General features: G+C 42.2%; 1 protein-coding gene across 2 annotated transcripts in view; it reads right to left on the bottom strand.

The window, feature by feature from the left end:
• Positions 1 to 16057, bottom strand: part of SLIT3 (slit guidance ligand 3) — a 747204-nt gene that overhangs the window by 583215 nt on the left and 147932 nt on the right. For both annotated transcript variants that reach the window (XM_088451316.1, XM_088451322.1), the window contains one exon: positions 13898 to 13969. In XM_088451316.1, coding sequence (XP_088307442.1) covers positions 13898 to 13969 — 72 coding nt within the window. The remainder of the gene's footprint in view (positions 1 to 13897; positions 13970 to 16057) is intronic.

The raw sequence follows: 16057 nt of genomic DNA, 5'->3' as shown, positions 1-16057 counted from the left end.
ATTTTTTTTTGGTTTGGACTGGAGTGTACTTTGGGGGTTACAGCACCCTTTAACGGTCAAGCCAGCCGGCCCTTTACTTATGACACAGGCGCACGCTTGGCACTACTTTGTTGATGCACGTGCGGCTACTGCGCACACAATTCACAAACACAGAAAATAATTTTTTTTTGGTTTGGACTGGAGTGTACTTTCGGGGGTTACAGCACCCTTTAACGGTCAAGCCAGCCGGCCCTTTACTTATGACACAGGCGCACGCTTGGCACTACTTTGTTGATGCACGTGCGGCTACTGCGCACACAATTCACAAACACAGAAAATAATTTTTTTTTGGTTTGGACTGGAGTGTACTTTCGGGGGTTACAGCACCCTTTAACGGTCAAGCCAGCCGGCCCTTTACTTATGACACAGGCGCACGCTTGGCACTACTTTGTTGATGCACGTGCGGCTACTGCGCACACAATTCACAAACACAGAAAATAATTTTTTTTTAGGTTTGGACTGGAGTGTACTTTCGGGGGTTACAGCACCCTTAACGGTCAAGCCAGCCGGCCCTTTACTTATGACACAGGCGCACGCTTGGCACTACTTTGTTGATGCACGTGCGGCTACTGCGCACACAATTCACAAACACAGAAAATAATTTTTTTTTGGTTTGGACTGGAGTGTACTTTCGGGGGTTACAGCACCCTTTAACGGTCAAGCCAGCCGGCCCTTTACTTATGACACAGGCGCACTCTTGGCACTACTTTGTTGATGCACGTGCGGCTACTGCGCACACAATTCACAAACACAGAAAATAATTTTTTTTTTGGTTTGGACTGGAGTGTACTTTCGGGGGTTACAGCACCCTTAACGGTCAAGCCAGCCGGCCCTTTACTTATGACACAGGCGCACGCTTGGCACTACTTTGTTGATGCACGTGCGGCTACTGCGCACACAATTCACAAACACAGAAAATAATTTTTTTTTGGTTTGGACTGGAGTGTACTTTCGGAGGTTACAGCACCCTTTAACGGTCAAGCCAGCCGGCCCTTTACTTATGACACAGGCGCACGCTTGGCACTACTTTGTTGATGCACGTGCGGCTACTGCGCACACAATTCACAAACACAGAAAATAATTTTTTTTTAGGTTTGGACTGGAGTGTACTTTCGGGGGTTACAGCACCCTTAACGGTCAAGCCAGCCGGCCCTTTACTTATGACACAGGCGCACGCTTGGCACTACTTTGTTGATGCACGTGCGGCTACTGCGCACACAATTCACAAACACAGAAAATAATTTTTTTTTTGGTTTGGACTGGAGTGTACTTTCGGGGGTTACAGCACCCTTAACGGTCAAGCCAGCCGGCCCTTTACTTATGACACAGGCGCACGCTTGGCACTACTTTGTTGATGCACGTGCGGCTACTGCGCACACAATTCACAAACACAGAAAATAATTTTTTTTTTGGTTTGGACTGGAGTGTACTTTCGGGGGTTACAGCACCCTTAACGGTCAAGCCAGCCGGCCCTTTACTTATGACACAGGCGCACGTTTGGCACTACTTTGTTGATGCACGTGCGGCTACTGCGCACACAATTCACAAACACAGAAAATAATTTTTTTTTTGGTTTGGACTGGAGTGTACTTTCGGGGGTTACAGCACCCTTAACGGTCAAGCCAGCCGGCCCTTTACTTATGACACAGGCGCACGTTTGGCACTACTTTGTTGATGCACGTGCGGCTACTGCGCACACAATTCACAAACACAGAAAATAATTTTTTTTTTGGTTTGGACTGGAGTGTACTTTCGGGGGTTACAGCACCCTTAACGGTCAAGCCAGCCGGCCCTTTACTTATGACACAGGCGCACGTTTGGCACTACTTTGTTGATGCACGTGCGGCTACTGCGCACACAATTCACAAACACAGAAAATAATTTTTTTTTTGGTTTGGACTGGAGTGTACTTTCGGGGGTTACAGCACCCTTAACGGTCAAGCCAGCCGGCCCTTTACTTATGACACAGGCGCACGCTTGGCACTACTTTGTTGATGCACGTGCGGCTACTGCGCACACAATTCACAAACACAGAAAATAATTTTTTTTTAGGTTTGGACTGGAGTGTACTTTCGGGGGTTACAGCACCCTTAACGGTCAAGCCAGCCGGCCCTTTACTTATGACACAGGCGCACGCTTGGCACTACTTTGTTGATGCACGTGCGGCTACTGCGCACACAATTCACAAACACAGAAAATAATTTTTTTTTGGTTTGGACTGGAGTGTACTTTCGGGGGTTACAGCACCCTTTAACGGTCAAGCCAGCTGGCCCTTTACTTATGACACAGGCGCACGCTTGGCACTACTTTGTTGATGCACGTGCGGCTACTGCGCACACAATTCACAAACACAGAAAATAATTTTTTTTTAGGTTTGGACTGGAGTGTACTTTCGGGGGTTACAGCACCCTTAACGGTCAAGCCAGCCGGCCCTTTACTTATGACACAGGCGCACGCTTGGCACTACTTTGTTGATGCACGTGCGGCTACTGCGCACACAATTCACAAACACAGAAAATAATTTTTTTTTTGGTTTGGACTGGAGTGTACTTTCGGGGGTTACAGCACCCTTAACGGTCAAGCCAGCCGGCCCTTTACTTATGACACAGGCGCACGCTTGGCACTACTTTGTTGATGCACGTGCGGCTACTGCGCACACAATTCACAAACACAGAAAATATATTATTTTTTTAGCACTTGGGGGGAGCACCCCTGATGGACAGAGCACCCCCTGGACAACACTACAGCACCCCTTTAGGACTGGGACACTGCACAGGACTTTGGAGTGGACACAGCCCCTATGGAGAACTGACTGCACAACACAGTCCAGCCAGCCCCTATGGACTTTGAAGTAGTGGACACAGCCCCTATTAACAACAGCAGCACAGCACAACACAGCCAGCCCCTATGGACTTTGAAGTAGTGGACAACAGCAGCTATACACTACACTACACTACACAGCACTTACTCCCACCCTCCCTCTTCACTGTCCACAGCCGAGTGAGAAAATGGCGCCGACGCGGGTACCTTATATAGGATCCAAAACCCGCGAGACTCGGAAGGCGGGATGATGACGTTTTGCCTCGATGTCAGATCCGAGTCAGGCGGGAAAAGTCGAGCCTGACTCGGATCGGACTCGGATCGGGGGGGCTCGGGGGGGTTCGGATTTCAGAAATCCGAACCCGCTCACCCCTAATAGTAACTGCATCAAATTCTGAAAATTGATAATTTTGGGAATTTGATGAATACCACAATTTCCACATCCCCATACTAATGTATGGGGAGTGTGGAAATTAACGCAGTGGAATTTAGCAAGGAGATATCTGTGATATCTCCTGTGCTAAGTGGCTACATGAATACCAAAATAACGTTATTTAAGGAAAATGTCCTTAAAAACGTTATTTTAGTGTTGATGAATAGGCCCCTTAGTCTGATTATACATAACCAATGACCTGGAGGGAGGTAAAAAACTAAATTGCTCTCTGGCTGCTGTGAGGTCTATTGACAGTGCGCAGCTGGTTCATGTCAGTACGAGGCACTTGTAAGTAGCACCTGTGCTAATGTCGCACTGGTTTCATTTAGGTAATGAAGAGAAAGCTATTTCCAAGTATTTGATAGGATATGTTCATACACTTCAAGCATCTATTTATGAAATGAAACCATATCGCAGAAATTATCTTCTTAAAGCAAATACAAAAAGAGCACCAAAACAAAAGACAACAATGCAAAAAAAAACCACCAAAAAACCCCAAACACATAGAGCATCATGGATCTATTTATTTATTTTTACCAAATTAGATTTTCTTTGTTTAAATTGCATTCTGTTCTGTAATTAAGTGTGTTATCTTTTGTTTTGTGTATTAAAAAGCGAAATAGACACTGAAAATATCAGAGAAAGCAACATGTGACAATTTCAACAGTAGTAAAATGCTAAATAAAAACAGAAAAGGAAACAGTAAAAGGTAAAGTTTTCTATAATGGGCTCCAGGAGAAGTCAAAGCTAATACATTGACCTTGGGATTCCTTAATCCGGAATCAAATTATATCCTTGTAAAGGCATATTAATGAACTCTCTCCTGCTGAGTTAAATAATTAGGGGCTACACTAAGAGAAAAACTACCTTAATTAGCATTGCAATTTTCTACTCCAGTTTGAAGCCTCCCTAATTAGTATTATGTGACCAGCCAATTTATTAGTGAAGAGGAAAAGCAAGCTTAGCATACAATTTAAAGTTATTTTATTTTCAAGATATATTCAATTGTCAAAGTAGAATACACTTGTGTTTCTGTTTCCTTGTTTAAATTATATTAAATGCATTATAAAATAAATAAAATGTTCTACTGAATTCAGCTCCAACACATGTATGTAAAAGTCACCACACAAGCCACAATTCTATTAGCTACTAGGCCATTGTAGTCCTAATTAGCCACAAACAGTGTAAAAAACATAGAAGATCAGTTGTTAAGCAGGACAGATGTTTAGTTTGGTTGGACAATAAACATTTAACTCTGCAGACGACAATTGTCAGCTGGCGATATTGGTACAATGTATGATCTGGCCTTTCAGCCCAAGCAAGCAATCATTTATCAAATATAATTTTGATGTTGTCCTTTATATTATTTATTTTTCTAAACTGTGTTGCTGTACCAGTACAGTACAAATTGTCTTGTACGTTGTAACATAGCACATACGTTTTTCCTCTCAGGGTACAGACCACAAAGTAAGCGAGTGAAGTGGGAGTGTAAGAAATTAGAAGTTGATCTGGTACCTTGTACCCTGGTTATGTAGGGCTTTAAAAGTCAGTAAGCTAATCTTGAAATACATTTACCTTTTACAGATAGCCAGTGAAGGGATTAGAGCAGAGATTCCCAACCTCAGTCCTCAAGGCACACTAACAGTCCTGGCATACTTGCCAACTCTCCCTCATTATCAGGGAGCCTCGCTGAAATAGTAGCAATCTCCCTGTCTCCCTGAAGAGTCTAGCAATCTCCCTCATTTCATACTTACCCCCATTATGAAGCTGTTATATTAAAAAACAGAGATATATACATTCAAAAGGGATCATTAGTGTAATTTCCTTGCATTGGTTATTATAAGGCACAATGATCCCTATGAATTATTAGTGTGTTTTCATCAACAAAGATCTTACTAACTGCTTTTGGGCTGGTTTACATTTGGATGTAAGTCAGGTTTAGGACACGCCTCTCAGATTTATCAGTACACGCCCACTGTAACACGCGCTCATAGGTGCTGTTTTCCAAATCTCCCTGAAATGCTTTTTTAAAAGTAGGCAAGTATGAGTCCTGGTTTTGGTGATATCCAGGCTTGAGCACAGATGGATAAATCAAAATAACTGAGGTACTAATTAAGTCACCTGTGCTCCAGTATGTCTATCCTCAAAACCTGGACTGTTAGTGTGCCTTGAGGACCGTGGTTGGGAACCCCTGGATTAGAGAATGGGTGATTTGTGGCAGAAACGGAGTTGGTTAATTAACAGCCTCACAGCTGCATTTTGTACTGCAGTGGCTGCAAGTGGTGCAATTCTTTGCTGGAAGACCCAGGTTCAGTGCACTGCAGTAGTCCGAGGCCTAAGGCCGATGGCTTAATGGGCAGGTCCGGCCATCTGGAAGCCTGGCCGAGCAGCTCCATCTCTCGGGGCTCTGGTAGGCTAGCTTACTGTAATTTGGCGGGAACGTCATGACATCATGCAGCCACATACTGGAGGAGCTGCTTGAAGATGGGGTGTAACAGGACGTCCACCCCTGTGACCCATAGCCACACCCTCTTTATCTGTGCATGCATACGGAATGAATGCTAGGGCTGACTATTATACCCAGTCCATCCCTGACCATGGCTGACAAGATTCTGCACATAGTCAGTGTTTTGCAACTCTGAACTTCCAAGAGTAAGTCCATTTGGCAAAGATGGAGTATTGTGCTTTGCCTTTGAGCTTCTATCATAAGGACCTCTGTTTTATTAGGATTCAGTTGCAGATAACTGGCACTCCTCCACTCCTGGAGCTCAGATAGATAGCTAATTAAGATTGGTATTGGGCTATCAGTACCCGGAGTAAAGGAAATGCACAGTTGAGTATCATCTGTATGGCAGTGGTAGACCAGGCCATGACGTCTGATTATTTAATCCAGTGGATGTATAATGCAAATAGCATGGGAGATAGAAAAGAACCTGGGGGACACCATATGGAAGTGGTATTGGAGATGATGAGTATACTCCTCAAGACTATCTGTGACCTGCTCGTGAGAAATTATTACTGCCCTATATCTTGCTACCTATTATGAGGACAAGATTGGTAAGCTCTTCCCTGAACAAAACTGCTGTTATGCTTCAACTGCTGTTATGCTCCGTACAACAATTTCTCATGATACTATCAAACAAACAGAGAAGCTGAGTTAAACGCAAGTAAGTTTTGCGGACGTATCTTGCAAGTTTTCAAACTGTGCATGATCTTGAGCCATGTGCAGATTCACTCGCATCTCCACTTGCAAATGAATGGTCTTACCTGGGTGGTAACTGGGCATTTGCAAGTAAACTAAGGTTAACAAGTCGACAGAATTATTTGGCTATACAGAGTGGTGCGTACATGTAGTTACGTCTGTTTTCGGATGGATCTTATGCACCAACGATAGGGCTGGTGGAAGTGCGCACTGATAATGTGTGGGCAGGATTGCCTGTTCTGGGAGTCCTGAAGAACTACCCTTAATTCTGGCATCTCCTGTATATTTTGATGCCCCCAGGACACCACCAGGGCTACAATTCATATTGGTCAATCCAATTACCCACGAAGGGTGCGAATTGTAGTTGCCATGGCGTTAAAACATTGGCAACGTCACCGCATCTCACACCACTCAGCCCAAATTCGCTCATTTTTGTTTGCAGATATATGTTGCGATCAGTGTTGAGTGAGTTTAGGCTGCTGTCGCGCTAACTCTCACCTACGGTATTCACGAGTAATTGGATTGACCCCAATGTGTTATGCAGGCTGTTGTACTTGTACTCCATCTTGATAGTATTATATTTTTTATGAAATAGTGGACATGGAAATAGCTGTGCTACCTCGCCTGGTAAACAACATCCACAGAGATGGGAATGTTATCACATTGCTAACATTTTTTGCACTTTTTTGTTATTGATTGTCTTTATAACTCTGTATGTAAACTGAAAAACAGAAAGCACAAAAACCCATAGCAATGGACAAAGTTTCCATGGTAACTATTTCAATTTGGAATCTATCAGAAACAAAAACAATAAAATCACATGGCAGACAAAAAACGGCGAAATGGTTACTTTGCCAGCATGGGTCTTACAGCAATAAGCAGCAGAAAATATATTCCAAATGAGTGGTGTCTGCATGAATACTTTACTATACCTGTGTAACGTAACAGATGCCTCTCACAGGCCAGGCACATAAAAGGGCTGGTGCAGCTTTACAATGTTTATAACTATATAAGTGCCCCAAATTGCGATCTGACACAAGCTGCCAAGAATAGCACATGGAAAACTAAATGGAACAGTAGCAGGAATAACAGAGATGCAGAGGGAGACTGTTATAGGGTGGTGGTGTAAAGCAGGCACTCCTCTCTGATGTCATTGAGGGAGCTGAGGCAAGATGGCTGAAATTACTCCCACATTGCGAGCACAGAACTAAATGCACATATAAGTAAAGTTGTATGCATCTCTGCAGCCGCACACTGCTCCTAACTCTGCGCTTGGTTTCATAGCCACCATCATTATCAGTGCACGTTTGCACCAGCTCTATACCTGCTGTAAAAGGTCAGTCTTAATTAGGCATAATTATGCAGTGTTCATTCTAGCACCCTGTACCTGTCACAACTCATGCAGTTCCTCTTTCCTGCCTGGGGTGTCGCTATCTGCTCTAGTGCTTCTAGCAGACTCTGGTATGTATCTCAGCAGTTTGCTGCATCAGCTGAGTGTGCTAGAAGCACCAGAGCAGCAAGCAACACCCCAGACATCAAAGAGAAACTGCACGTTATGCATACACACAAGTCTGTTTAGCCCCAATTTTCTGTTGTCACATCCTCTTTGAACTTAGGTTACGTCAGAATGCCATGTTGCAGGCTAGTTACGTAACTTGAGTCGCAATTGGAGACACGTAGTGTTCACTATAGGCTCTTTTGCCTGTTTTGTGACTGCTGACTTGGGCCCTGCACTTTTCTGGAGGACACAAGCCACACAGGAACATCAAAAGATGGGTTGAGCAGAGGGCCATGTCCCTCTCAGGAACATCAAAAGATGGGTTGAGCAAAGGGCCATGTCCCTGGCCATAGACCAGCTGCCAGGTGGCATACACCATTCACAGGTTACAAAGGAGCACTCTGGGACTCCTGCTTGCCAGCACTGGCCCACAACCCTTGACCCCACACAAGCCACCTGTGAGCCACACAAGCTTACAGCCTCTGCTGCCATCGGGGAGAGCAATTGAGAGACGAGCCGTCCATAGCCCCTGGCGGGAGCCAGACGGGGACATAGCTGCACATAGTAAGTTACTGCACTATCAGTTTGATCACAGTATTGAAATGCCAACTAAACCATGTCATGATATTCCTAATAATGAAACATTATACATTGATTTACCCATGTCTTATTTAGGTTTCATATTTCTAAATATTTAGTGCTGACACATTAGTATAATCATTTACTTGCGACCCAGCCTAGTACAATCTAAGCAAATTACATATTTTTTATGTCCAACATGACACACACCCGTCAATTAAAGATAAAAAACTCTGGTGTGGTTAACGGAAAATTTTGAAGTCTTAGACTATTTCAAATGGCAAATTATGCACTACTGCGTGGCATAACGTGGTTTGTGAGCACTACTGTGTAGCATTAATGTGAATTGCGGGCACTACCTTGTGACATAATGTGAATTGCGGGCACTACTGTGTGGCTTAATGTGACTTGTGAGCACTACTGTGTGGTGTAATCTGAATTGGAGGCACTACTGTGTGACAATGTAAATTGTAGGCACTACTGTGTGGCATTATGTGAATTGTGGGCACTACTGTGACATCATGTGAATTGCAGGAACTACAGTGTAGCATCATGTGACTTGTGAGCACTATTGTGTTTCGTAATGTGAATTGTGGACACTACTGTATGCCATTATGTACATTGTGGGCACTACTGTGTGGCATTAATGTGAATTGTCAGTACTACTGTGTAGCATAACATGAATTTGAGGCACTGCTGACTGTCATAATGTGAACTGGATACACAACTGTGTGGCATAATGTGAATTGGGGGCACTAATGTCAGGCACAATGTGAATTAGGGGCATTACAGTATATTACAACATCAAAATTAAAATATGCCCTCCTCAGTGGGCAGCACCCTGCCCCCAAAAATCTTAGAGTGAACACTAGACGCGTTTGAACTCACAGAAGATACACTTCTGCCAACCAACCTGGGTTCAACTCTGCATCCATATTTATTTTGCCAAGCATTATCCGCACCGTGATGTCCTCACATACTATGAAGTCACATATATGAGAGGACAGTGAAAGAAACAACTAAAAATGCTCTGCACATAATGAGATGTGTCTGTAAACTGTACCATCTACCTATGGGAAAATAAATGCTGTTTAAAAATAATGTATATTTTCCATCTCACCATGGGGCGAACAGTGTGTTGTGATGTTTTTGTGCTTTAGAAGTTCAGAAGCAGCTGTGTTTCATCTGATGTCAACTTGGTGTAAATTCCCATGAATAGGAGTTTTCAATGCATCCAAGATTAAATCAACTGCATCAGGGGTATAACGAGCTGCCTTTGTATGGATGCTGAATTAATGCCCAATATTTGAACTGCAAAAAAACCTCTTTTTTTTTTCTCTTAGAGCCAGAAATAGCAGCCAGCAAGTGTGGTAAAAGGGCTTCCTTGCCACAGTAACTAAGCAGGATAGTAACAAGCTGCCCTGTGTCATTGAAAGGGTTAACAGAACAGAGTTGTACAGTACAGCTGGTCTATTCGGGCACAGATTGTAACGTGTTTTTAAAACAACACCCATTGCAGGACACTGCTTTGAAACCGTTCAACAAGTGTTGGCTTGTGTCAGTGGAAACATGATTCAAAAGTGACTTGACCTGAATTGTGAAAAAGGCGGTCCACGATGGAGCCAGAATGCCCCGAGTCAGATGCAAGGTGGTCTGGATCTCACACAGTAAAACCAATCTGAGCCAACCACGAAGCAGGGAAAGGCTTAACTTTAATACAAACCGGTTTCCTCATAACTAGAAGAAATTCAAACAAATGTTTTAAATAGTTTCCAACTGCAAAATAATAACTATGCTGTTCAATTAAAACTGCCAATGATTACTGGAGCTGTGTTCCTAGCCATGTTTCCCACATGTGTAGTAGTGAGGTTCTGAAAGTCACAATACTGGATTGTTCATTAATAAGTTGTTACTTAACTGGTCTGCCTGTGTACTTAGGCCCAGTAATGAAATATTAGTGTCAGTCTAATAGCTCATAAAACAGATTCAACTATTTGATGCCAAGAATTCAGCTGGAATATTCTTTAATCTCAGATTTAATAACCGTTAAATCCAAATAATTATAATTTTTTTTAACTAATAATAATAAATTAGTATTGTAACGATAAGTGGAGTTGTATTCACAGTATTCTGTATGCACAGCCGTAGCTAGACTTTTTCGTGCCCTGTGCCAGAAAGAGCATTGGCACCCCCCTCATTTTTCAAAGGGACATAATGCACCCAAAAAAGGGGAATGGCCTCATGGGGAAGGGCCAGGGAAGAGATAGGAGAGGTCAGGAGATGCTGGCGATGAAAACTACAAGTGAGAATGATAATAAACAGAAATTTGACAGGCCCAAACAGCGGCCCCTGACCTGTGGTGCCCTGTGCGATGGCACCGACCGCACTACCCTAGCTACGGCCCTGTCTGTATGTATATAAGTGTTCAGTACAGCTACAGATAGAGAAAAGTATACACATCAAAGGACCAAGCTTGCCTAATGTCCAGGAATATCCAGGAGAATCGCAAATGTCCATGTGAAGTGGGTGGTCTGGGGGCTCATGTTGAATTGATTCAGTGTGGCTTCACCCTTGCTGTACAATCATGGCATTCTATTGCTGGAAACAGGGCCGTCCACGATGTGATTCTGACACTGCTTCTAACGCACCCCCTCCTGGATGCCGCCTTTTGGAGTTAACATTTTAAAATGCAGGAAGTATGAAAAGGGCATTATTCCCTCATTAATAACAATGGTAAATATCAACCATTTGATACCTTTTAAAAAGGGGTTCAGGGTGATTTTTCCACTCTTTTATGCATGGATCGTACACTGTACAAATGGCATGTGATATTGCCATGATCCCCGCGAATGGGCATCTATAATTGAACTATGGAAATTGCTGAAACGCGCTTCATGAAAATTAGCCACGAGTTGCGCAATTTAGTCACAATTTCATTGCACAGAAATCGCTCCTAACTGAATTGACCCCTAAGGGTTTTCACGACAAATGGGGTTGATAAATAGCCCTGATAATCTTTCTTCTTGAATATGAATGAAAGTAGCAGAAAATGTATGAAACAATTAGACCACACAATCTTATAATCTAGGCCTGATCACTGAATAAAACATGATCTTGAGGGGTGATTTGTCAATCAGTCAATCAGAAGTGGCTAGTAAATGCTTACTATAATCATTATCATAAGTTTGTATTTGCAGCAGCTCTCAGGTTACTGCAAGTGGTAAGGACATGATGGGATTTCGCTGCAAGTCTGCCACAATTTGCAAATTAAAAAATAAAATAAAAAATACACCTTTACTTGACAGTATACATACTGCATTTACAAGTCTCTTTCCCACCATCCCACCTCACCAAGAGTAAGGAGCTGCAAGTGTCAGCTCTGCATAGAGACGTATACTTTTTTTTGTGTATAGGACAAATTAGCATATTTCAAGCTAAGCAACATGTGTATACCCAACTCAGCATTTCCACCCCAGAAAATCACTGAGATTGAGAGTTCTGGCGCACTTTTACAGTCGAACATCAATATGGCCAGAAAATGACTTGTGCAGGCAAAGAAGCAGTGTGAGTCTACAGTACAGATGTGCCCACATACATCTATCCTCTGTGCGCTACAAGTCGCACCACACATGATGCAGGAGCTCAGTGTGACTCGGTAGCGCCGAGCATCTTTTTGTGCATCTTTTCACCTTCAAATGTGTCTTATTCGCACAGCGATGTAAATAGATAGCACAAACAGCTTCTGCTGATTAAAATGATATGCAGCATGCCTATGTTCTCTGTGTGTGAGTACGGGTGTATCTGCATGCTAAACACTATGCTATAGTGTTACAGCTGCTGACACTGTAACGTAGCATTTTGAATGCAGATACACACTCAGAGAACATAGGCATGCTGCATATCACTTTAATCAGCAGAAGCTGTTTGTGCTATTTGCATCACTGTGCGAATAAGACGCATTTGAAGGTAAAAAGACGCTCAGCGCTACTGAGTCACACCACGGCGTGGCGCTACTAGAATGGCTGTTTAACGCACCAGGAGGCTAGATGTATGTGGACCCATCTGTACATTTTTGCAGCTTGTATGTAAATGCGACTTACTGATCTCAAACAAGTCTGATCATGCGTTTTACACTCTTTCACTTTGCAAACAGTAATATTGGTCCCAGGCATGATTCCGAGCCTCACGCATGTACAGCTGCCCTCTGTATGGCTGCGACAGGCTGCTTACTGCCTTACGCTGACGCGAGACTCTGCTCATGTATGATCCGTGCGTCTGCATGTGAAAGCCTATCCCGCCCGCTGTTTTTACGTCCCCAGCAGCAACCATCGTCATTAGTATCTGGACTCCAATTTCTGAACACAAAATCCAACTTACATGCCAATACATACCCATGTACCACCCAGAAATGCCCATTTCACGGACAGTGCAGTCTGCCGATCTGACAGGTCAATCCGTATGCGCTAGCGGTATCCGTCTGTGTGCGAATGCCTGATCCGGCATGTTGGCAGTCACAGATTTCTCATTTTGGCGCCTGTGCTGTATGCTTAATTCCGTGAGGTCTGTACACATTTCCACTTGCCTCTGACACAAGGCAGTACACAAGCAATGATTACAAAAGTACAAGATATAATACAGAAAGATAAATAACTCACTTTTTTAAGAAACATTTCCATTACACCATATTTATGCACAAAACAAAAATAACTACACAAACTATTCAGTGAGTAAAACAATATGAAGATTTGCGTGAGCCATAAAACAGATTGTTAACCTAGTTCACATGGTAACAGTTGAAACATTTCTGGAAGATTAGAAATGGCTTTTCAGTGTTTTCACATAAATTGTTATTTTCCTGACACATTTAGGCAAGGCTCACTGTACCCCTAAGCACTACAATGCACCATTTAAGCTGTAACATGTGATTTACACATTTTGTGGTTAACTGACAATGCGCCGTTCAAACATTAATCACAATACAAAACATTTATGCAACATTTACATGGAATAAATTCAATTACAGTAAATGAAAGGCATTCCGTGAACATGCTTAAGGAGATGTTGTCTGCATAGATTTAGCTCTCTTTAAGTCCTCCTAAATTAACGATTGTGTCTTTTTACCACAGTAAGCAGTTCATTGAAAATTAACAATAAGAGCAATTACTCCTAAGCTAAGCATAGTGAAAACTATACATAGAGGATACAGCAGAATAGATCTACTGTACATACAATACAATATATCTCAATACTATGGCATATAACAGTTTTGATACATGAGAAAAAGATGGGATACATGGTCAGGAGCCAGGAATCAATATTTACTTACAGTCTGGTCAGTTTGACAGTATTCTGGAACAACAGTTCTGGGAGGACTTGCAGTTTGTTCTTGTTCAGGCGCCTGTTTCAAGGAGAAAGGATAAGAGATGTCACCAAGGGCTATTTAACAACTCTATGGCTGAAGTTACTTGCAGTGGGTACAGGAAAATGTTGCTCTAGCACTTTCTGCTAAACATGCTACACACTTAAACATGACATCATCCTGCACACTTTAATGTGCAGTATAATTATATTTACCCACTTAATTTAACATAATGAAAAAATAAAACCTTAGAGGTAATGTGTAAATGGATGGGCATTTTTTAAGGCTTAAAAACTTTACTGATACGTTAGGCCTGGTGAAAAGACATTCCAGCACACTTCGCCCCTAAGTTCTTAACTTTCAGGATGTTGTTCCTACTCTCAACAACCAGGGGCTCCACTAAGCAGCTGACTTAAGCTGGGTACACACTGGGGCGATCAGCGATTGCTCCGACTTTACTGACGATTTCCCTCGAGCCCAGAACAAGTGATATTGCGTGTACACACACTGCAATCATGTAAACGACCAAACGATATATCGTATCATTTGGTCGCTAGCGATATATCGTTACTATTGTACACACTAGAACAACTGTCATCTCATTAGATAACTCACTTCTACAAAGGAGAGGAAGGTCACAAATGATGACTAAACAGTTCCACCTGGGAACGGAAGTAAACAGTTTCATCTTTTAGGGATGGAAGTAAAGGGGAACTGTTGAAGTAAAGACAAAAATCTATGAACATAAATTGGTCAGATGTACAAAGCTAATGCAAGGACCGGCAGAAAGATTTAGTTGCCAGCAAAGTGCTCCTTACATAAAATGTATTTGGACGATAGAGTTGACATAAGGAAGCCGTTACTGTGACCTCATCGCTGAGTAGTATAATAGAATAATACTTTAATATGTCTGAAACTTTTTGTAACTTGGGGACAACACTTTTCCCCCAGAACATACGAACAAGAACTTGAGCAAGATGTCCCTGATGTTCCCAAGAGATAGAGAAACTACAGTATTTGTAGGAGGACTAGGAGATGTCATGAGTACAGTAGCAAATAAAGGTCCAGAAGCAGGGTCAGAAACAGGCCTATGTCCACAGCATGGAACAATGGTAATTGGTGTTACTAAGCTGAGGTCAGACTCCGGAATGCAACCAGAAATTAGTGACATCAGCATGCAGTAATATATACTGAAGGTAAAAAGGAAAACTGGCCAAATTAATTTCTGTTACAATTTGAGGAGTTGCAAACTAGCTCCATCTAATTCAAATTAAGCTAATAAAAAAAATGTTTGTTTTGATGTTAAATATAATATTTGCTCCATATTATATGAAATCTGTATTATCTGTCTGTATTATGCTACTGCATGTGTTCACACTTCATAAAATTACATCTACCAAAATGATAACAGCAAAGCAGCTACACAAAAAGATCCTAGGCTGGGACGAAACGGTACCATACAGGACGTGGCTCGCTATAATGACTGCTCAAGAGAGACCTGCTTAGAACATTGTGTAATATCTATTTTAGTTACTGTTCGAAGCAGAAGCATTTAAGAGACACCTATAAAAAGGAGACTTTGCAATTTAATTTGACATTATGACTTATTATAAGGCTGGAAACAAGGGGGTATATTTACTAAAGTGCAGGTTTTTAGAAGTGGAGATGTTGCCCATAGCGTCCAATCACATTATATCTATTATCTTCTAGAAGGCGCTAGATATGTAGAATCTTATTGGTTGCTATGGGCAACAACTCCGCTTCTAAAACTTGCACTTTAGTAAATAAACCCCTAGTAGTAAATAATGCCATACAGCATATGGTGGGATCATGTAGATTGGCAGAAATGAAGTAGAATAACTATGTTTACTGCTTTTGGCAAATAAAAGCAAAGGGTGGGTTTTACAGGCTAAGAAAAGTCAGTGTTGTTATATGGGAAGCCCAGTTTTCTGTTTAAAAATATGCTGTGAGTACAGCAGGTTCTAGAGTGCTCCAATATACAACAGTTATTCTTTTCAGTGCGCAACTTTTGCATGCAATTAAACGTTTATGTGCAGGACAAAAAAAAAAAGTCTTGTCTTCTCTTAACACACACATTGTTTTCATTATTTATTGCTCCATATTTAA

This window comes from Taudactylus pleione, unplaced genomic scaffold (genome assembly GCF_031769625.1).
Source record: "Taudactylus pleione unplaced genomic scaffold, aTauple2 ptg000025l, whole genome shotgun sequence".
NCBI classification, from domain to species: domain Eukaryota; kingdom Metazoa; phylum Chordata; class Amphibia; order Anura; family Myobatrachidae; genus Taudactylus; species Taudactylus pleione.
This window is presented reverse-complemented; position numbering and strand designations above follow the sequence as displayed.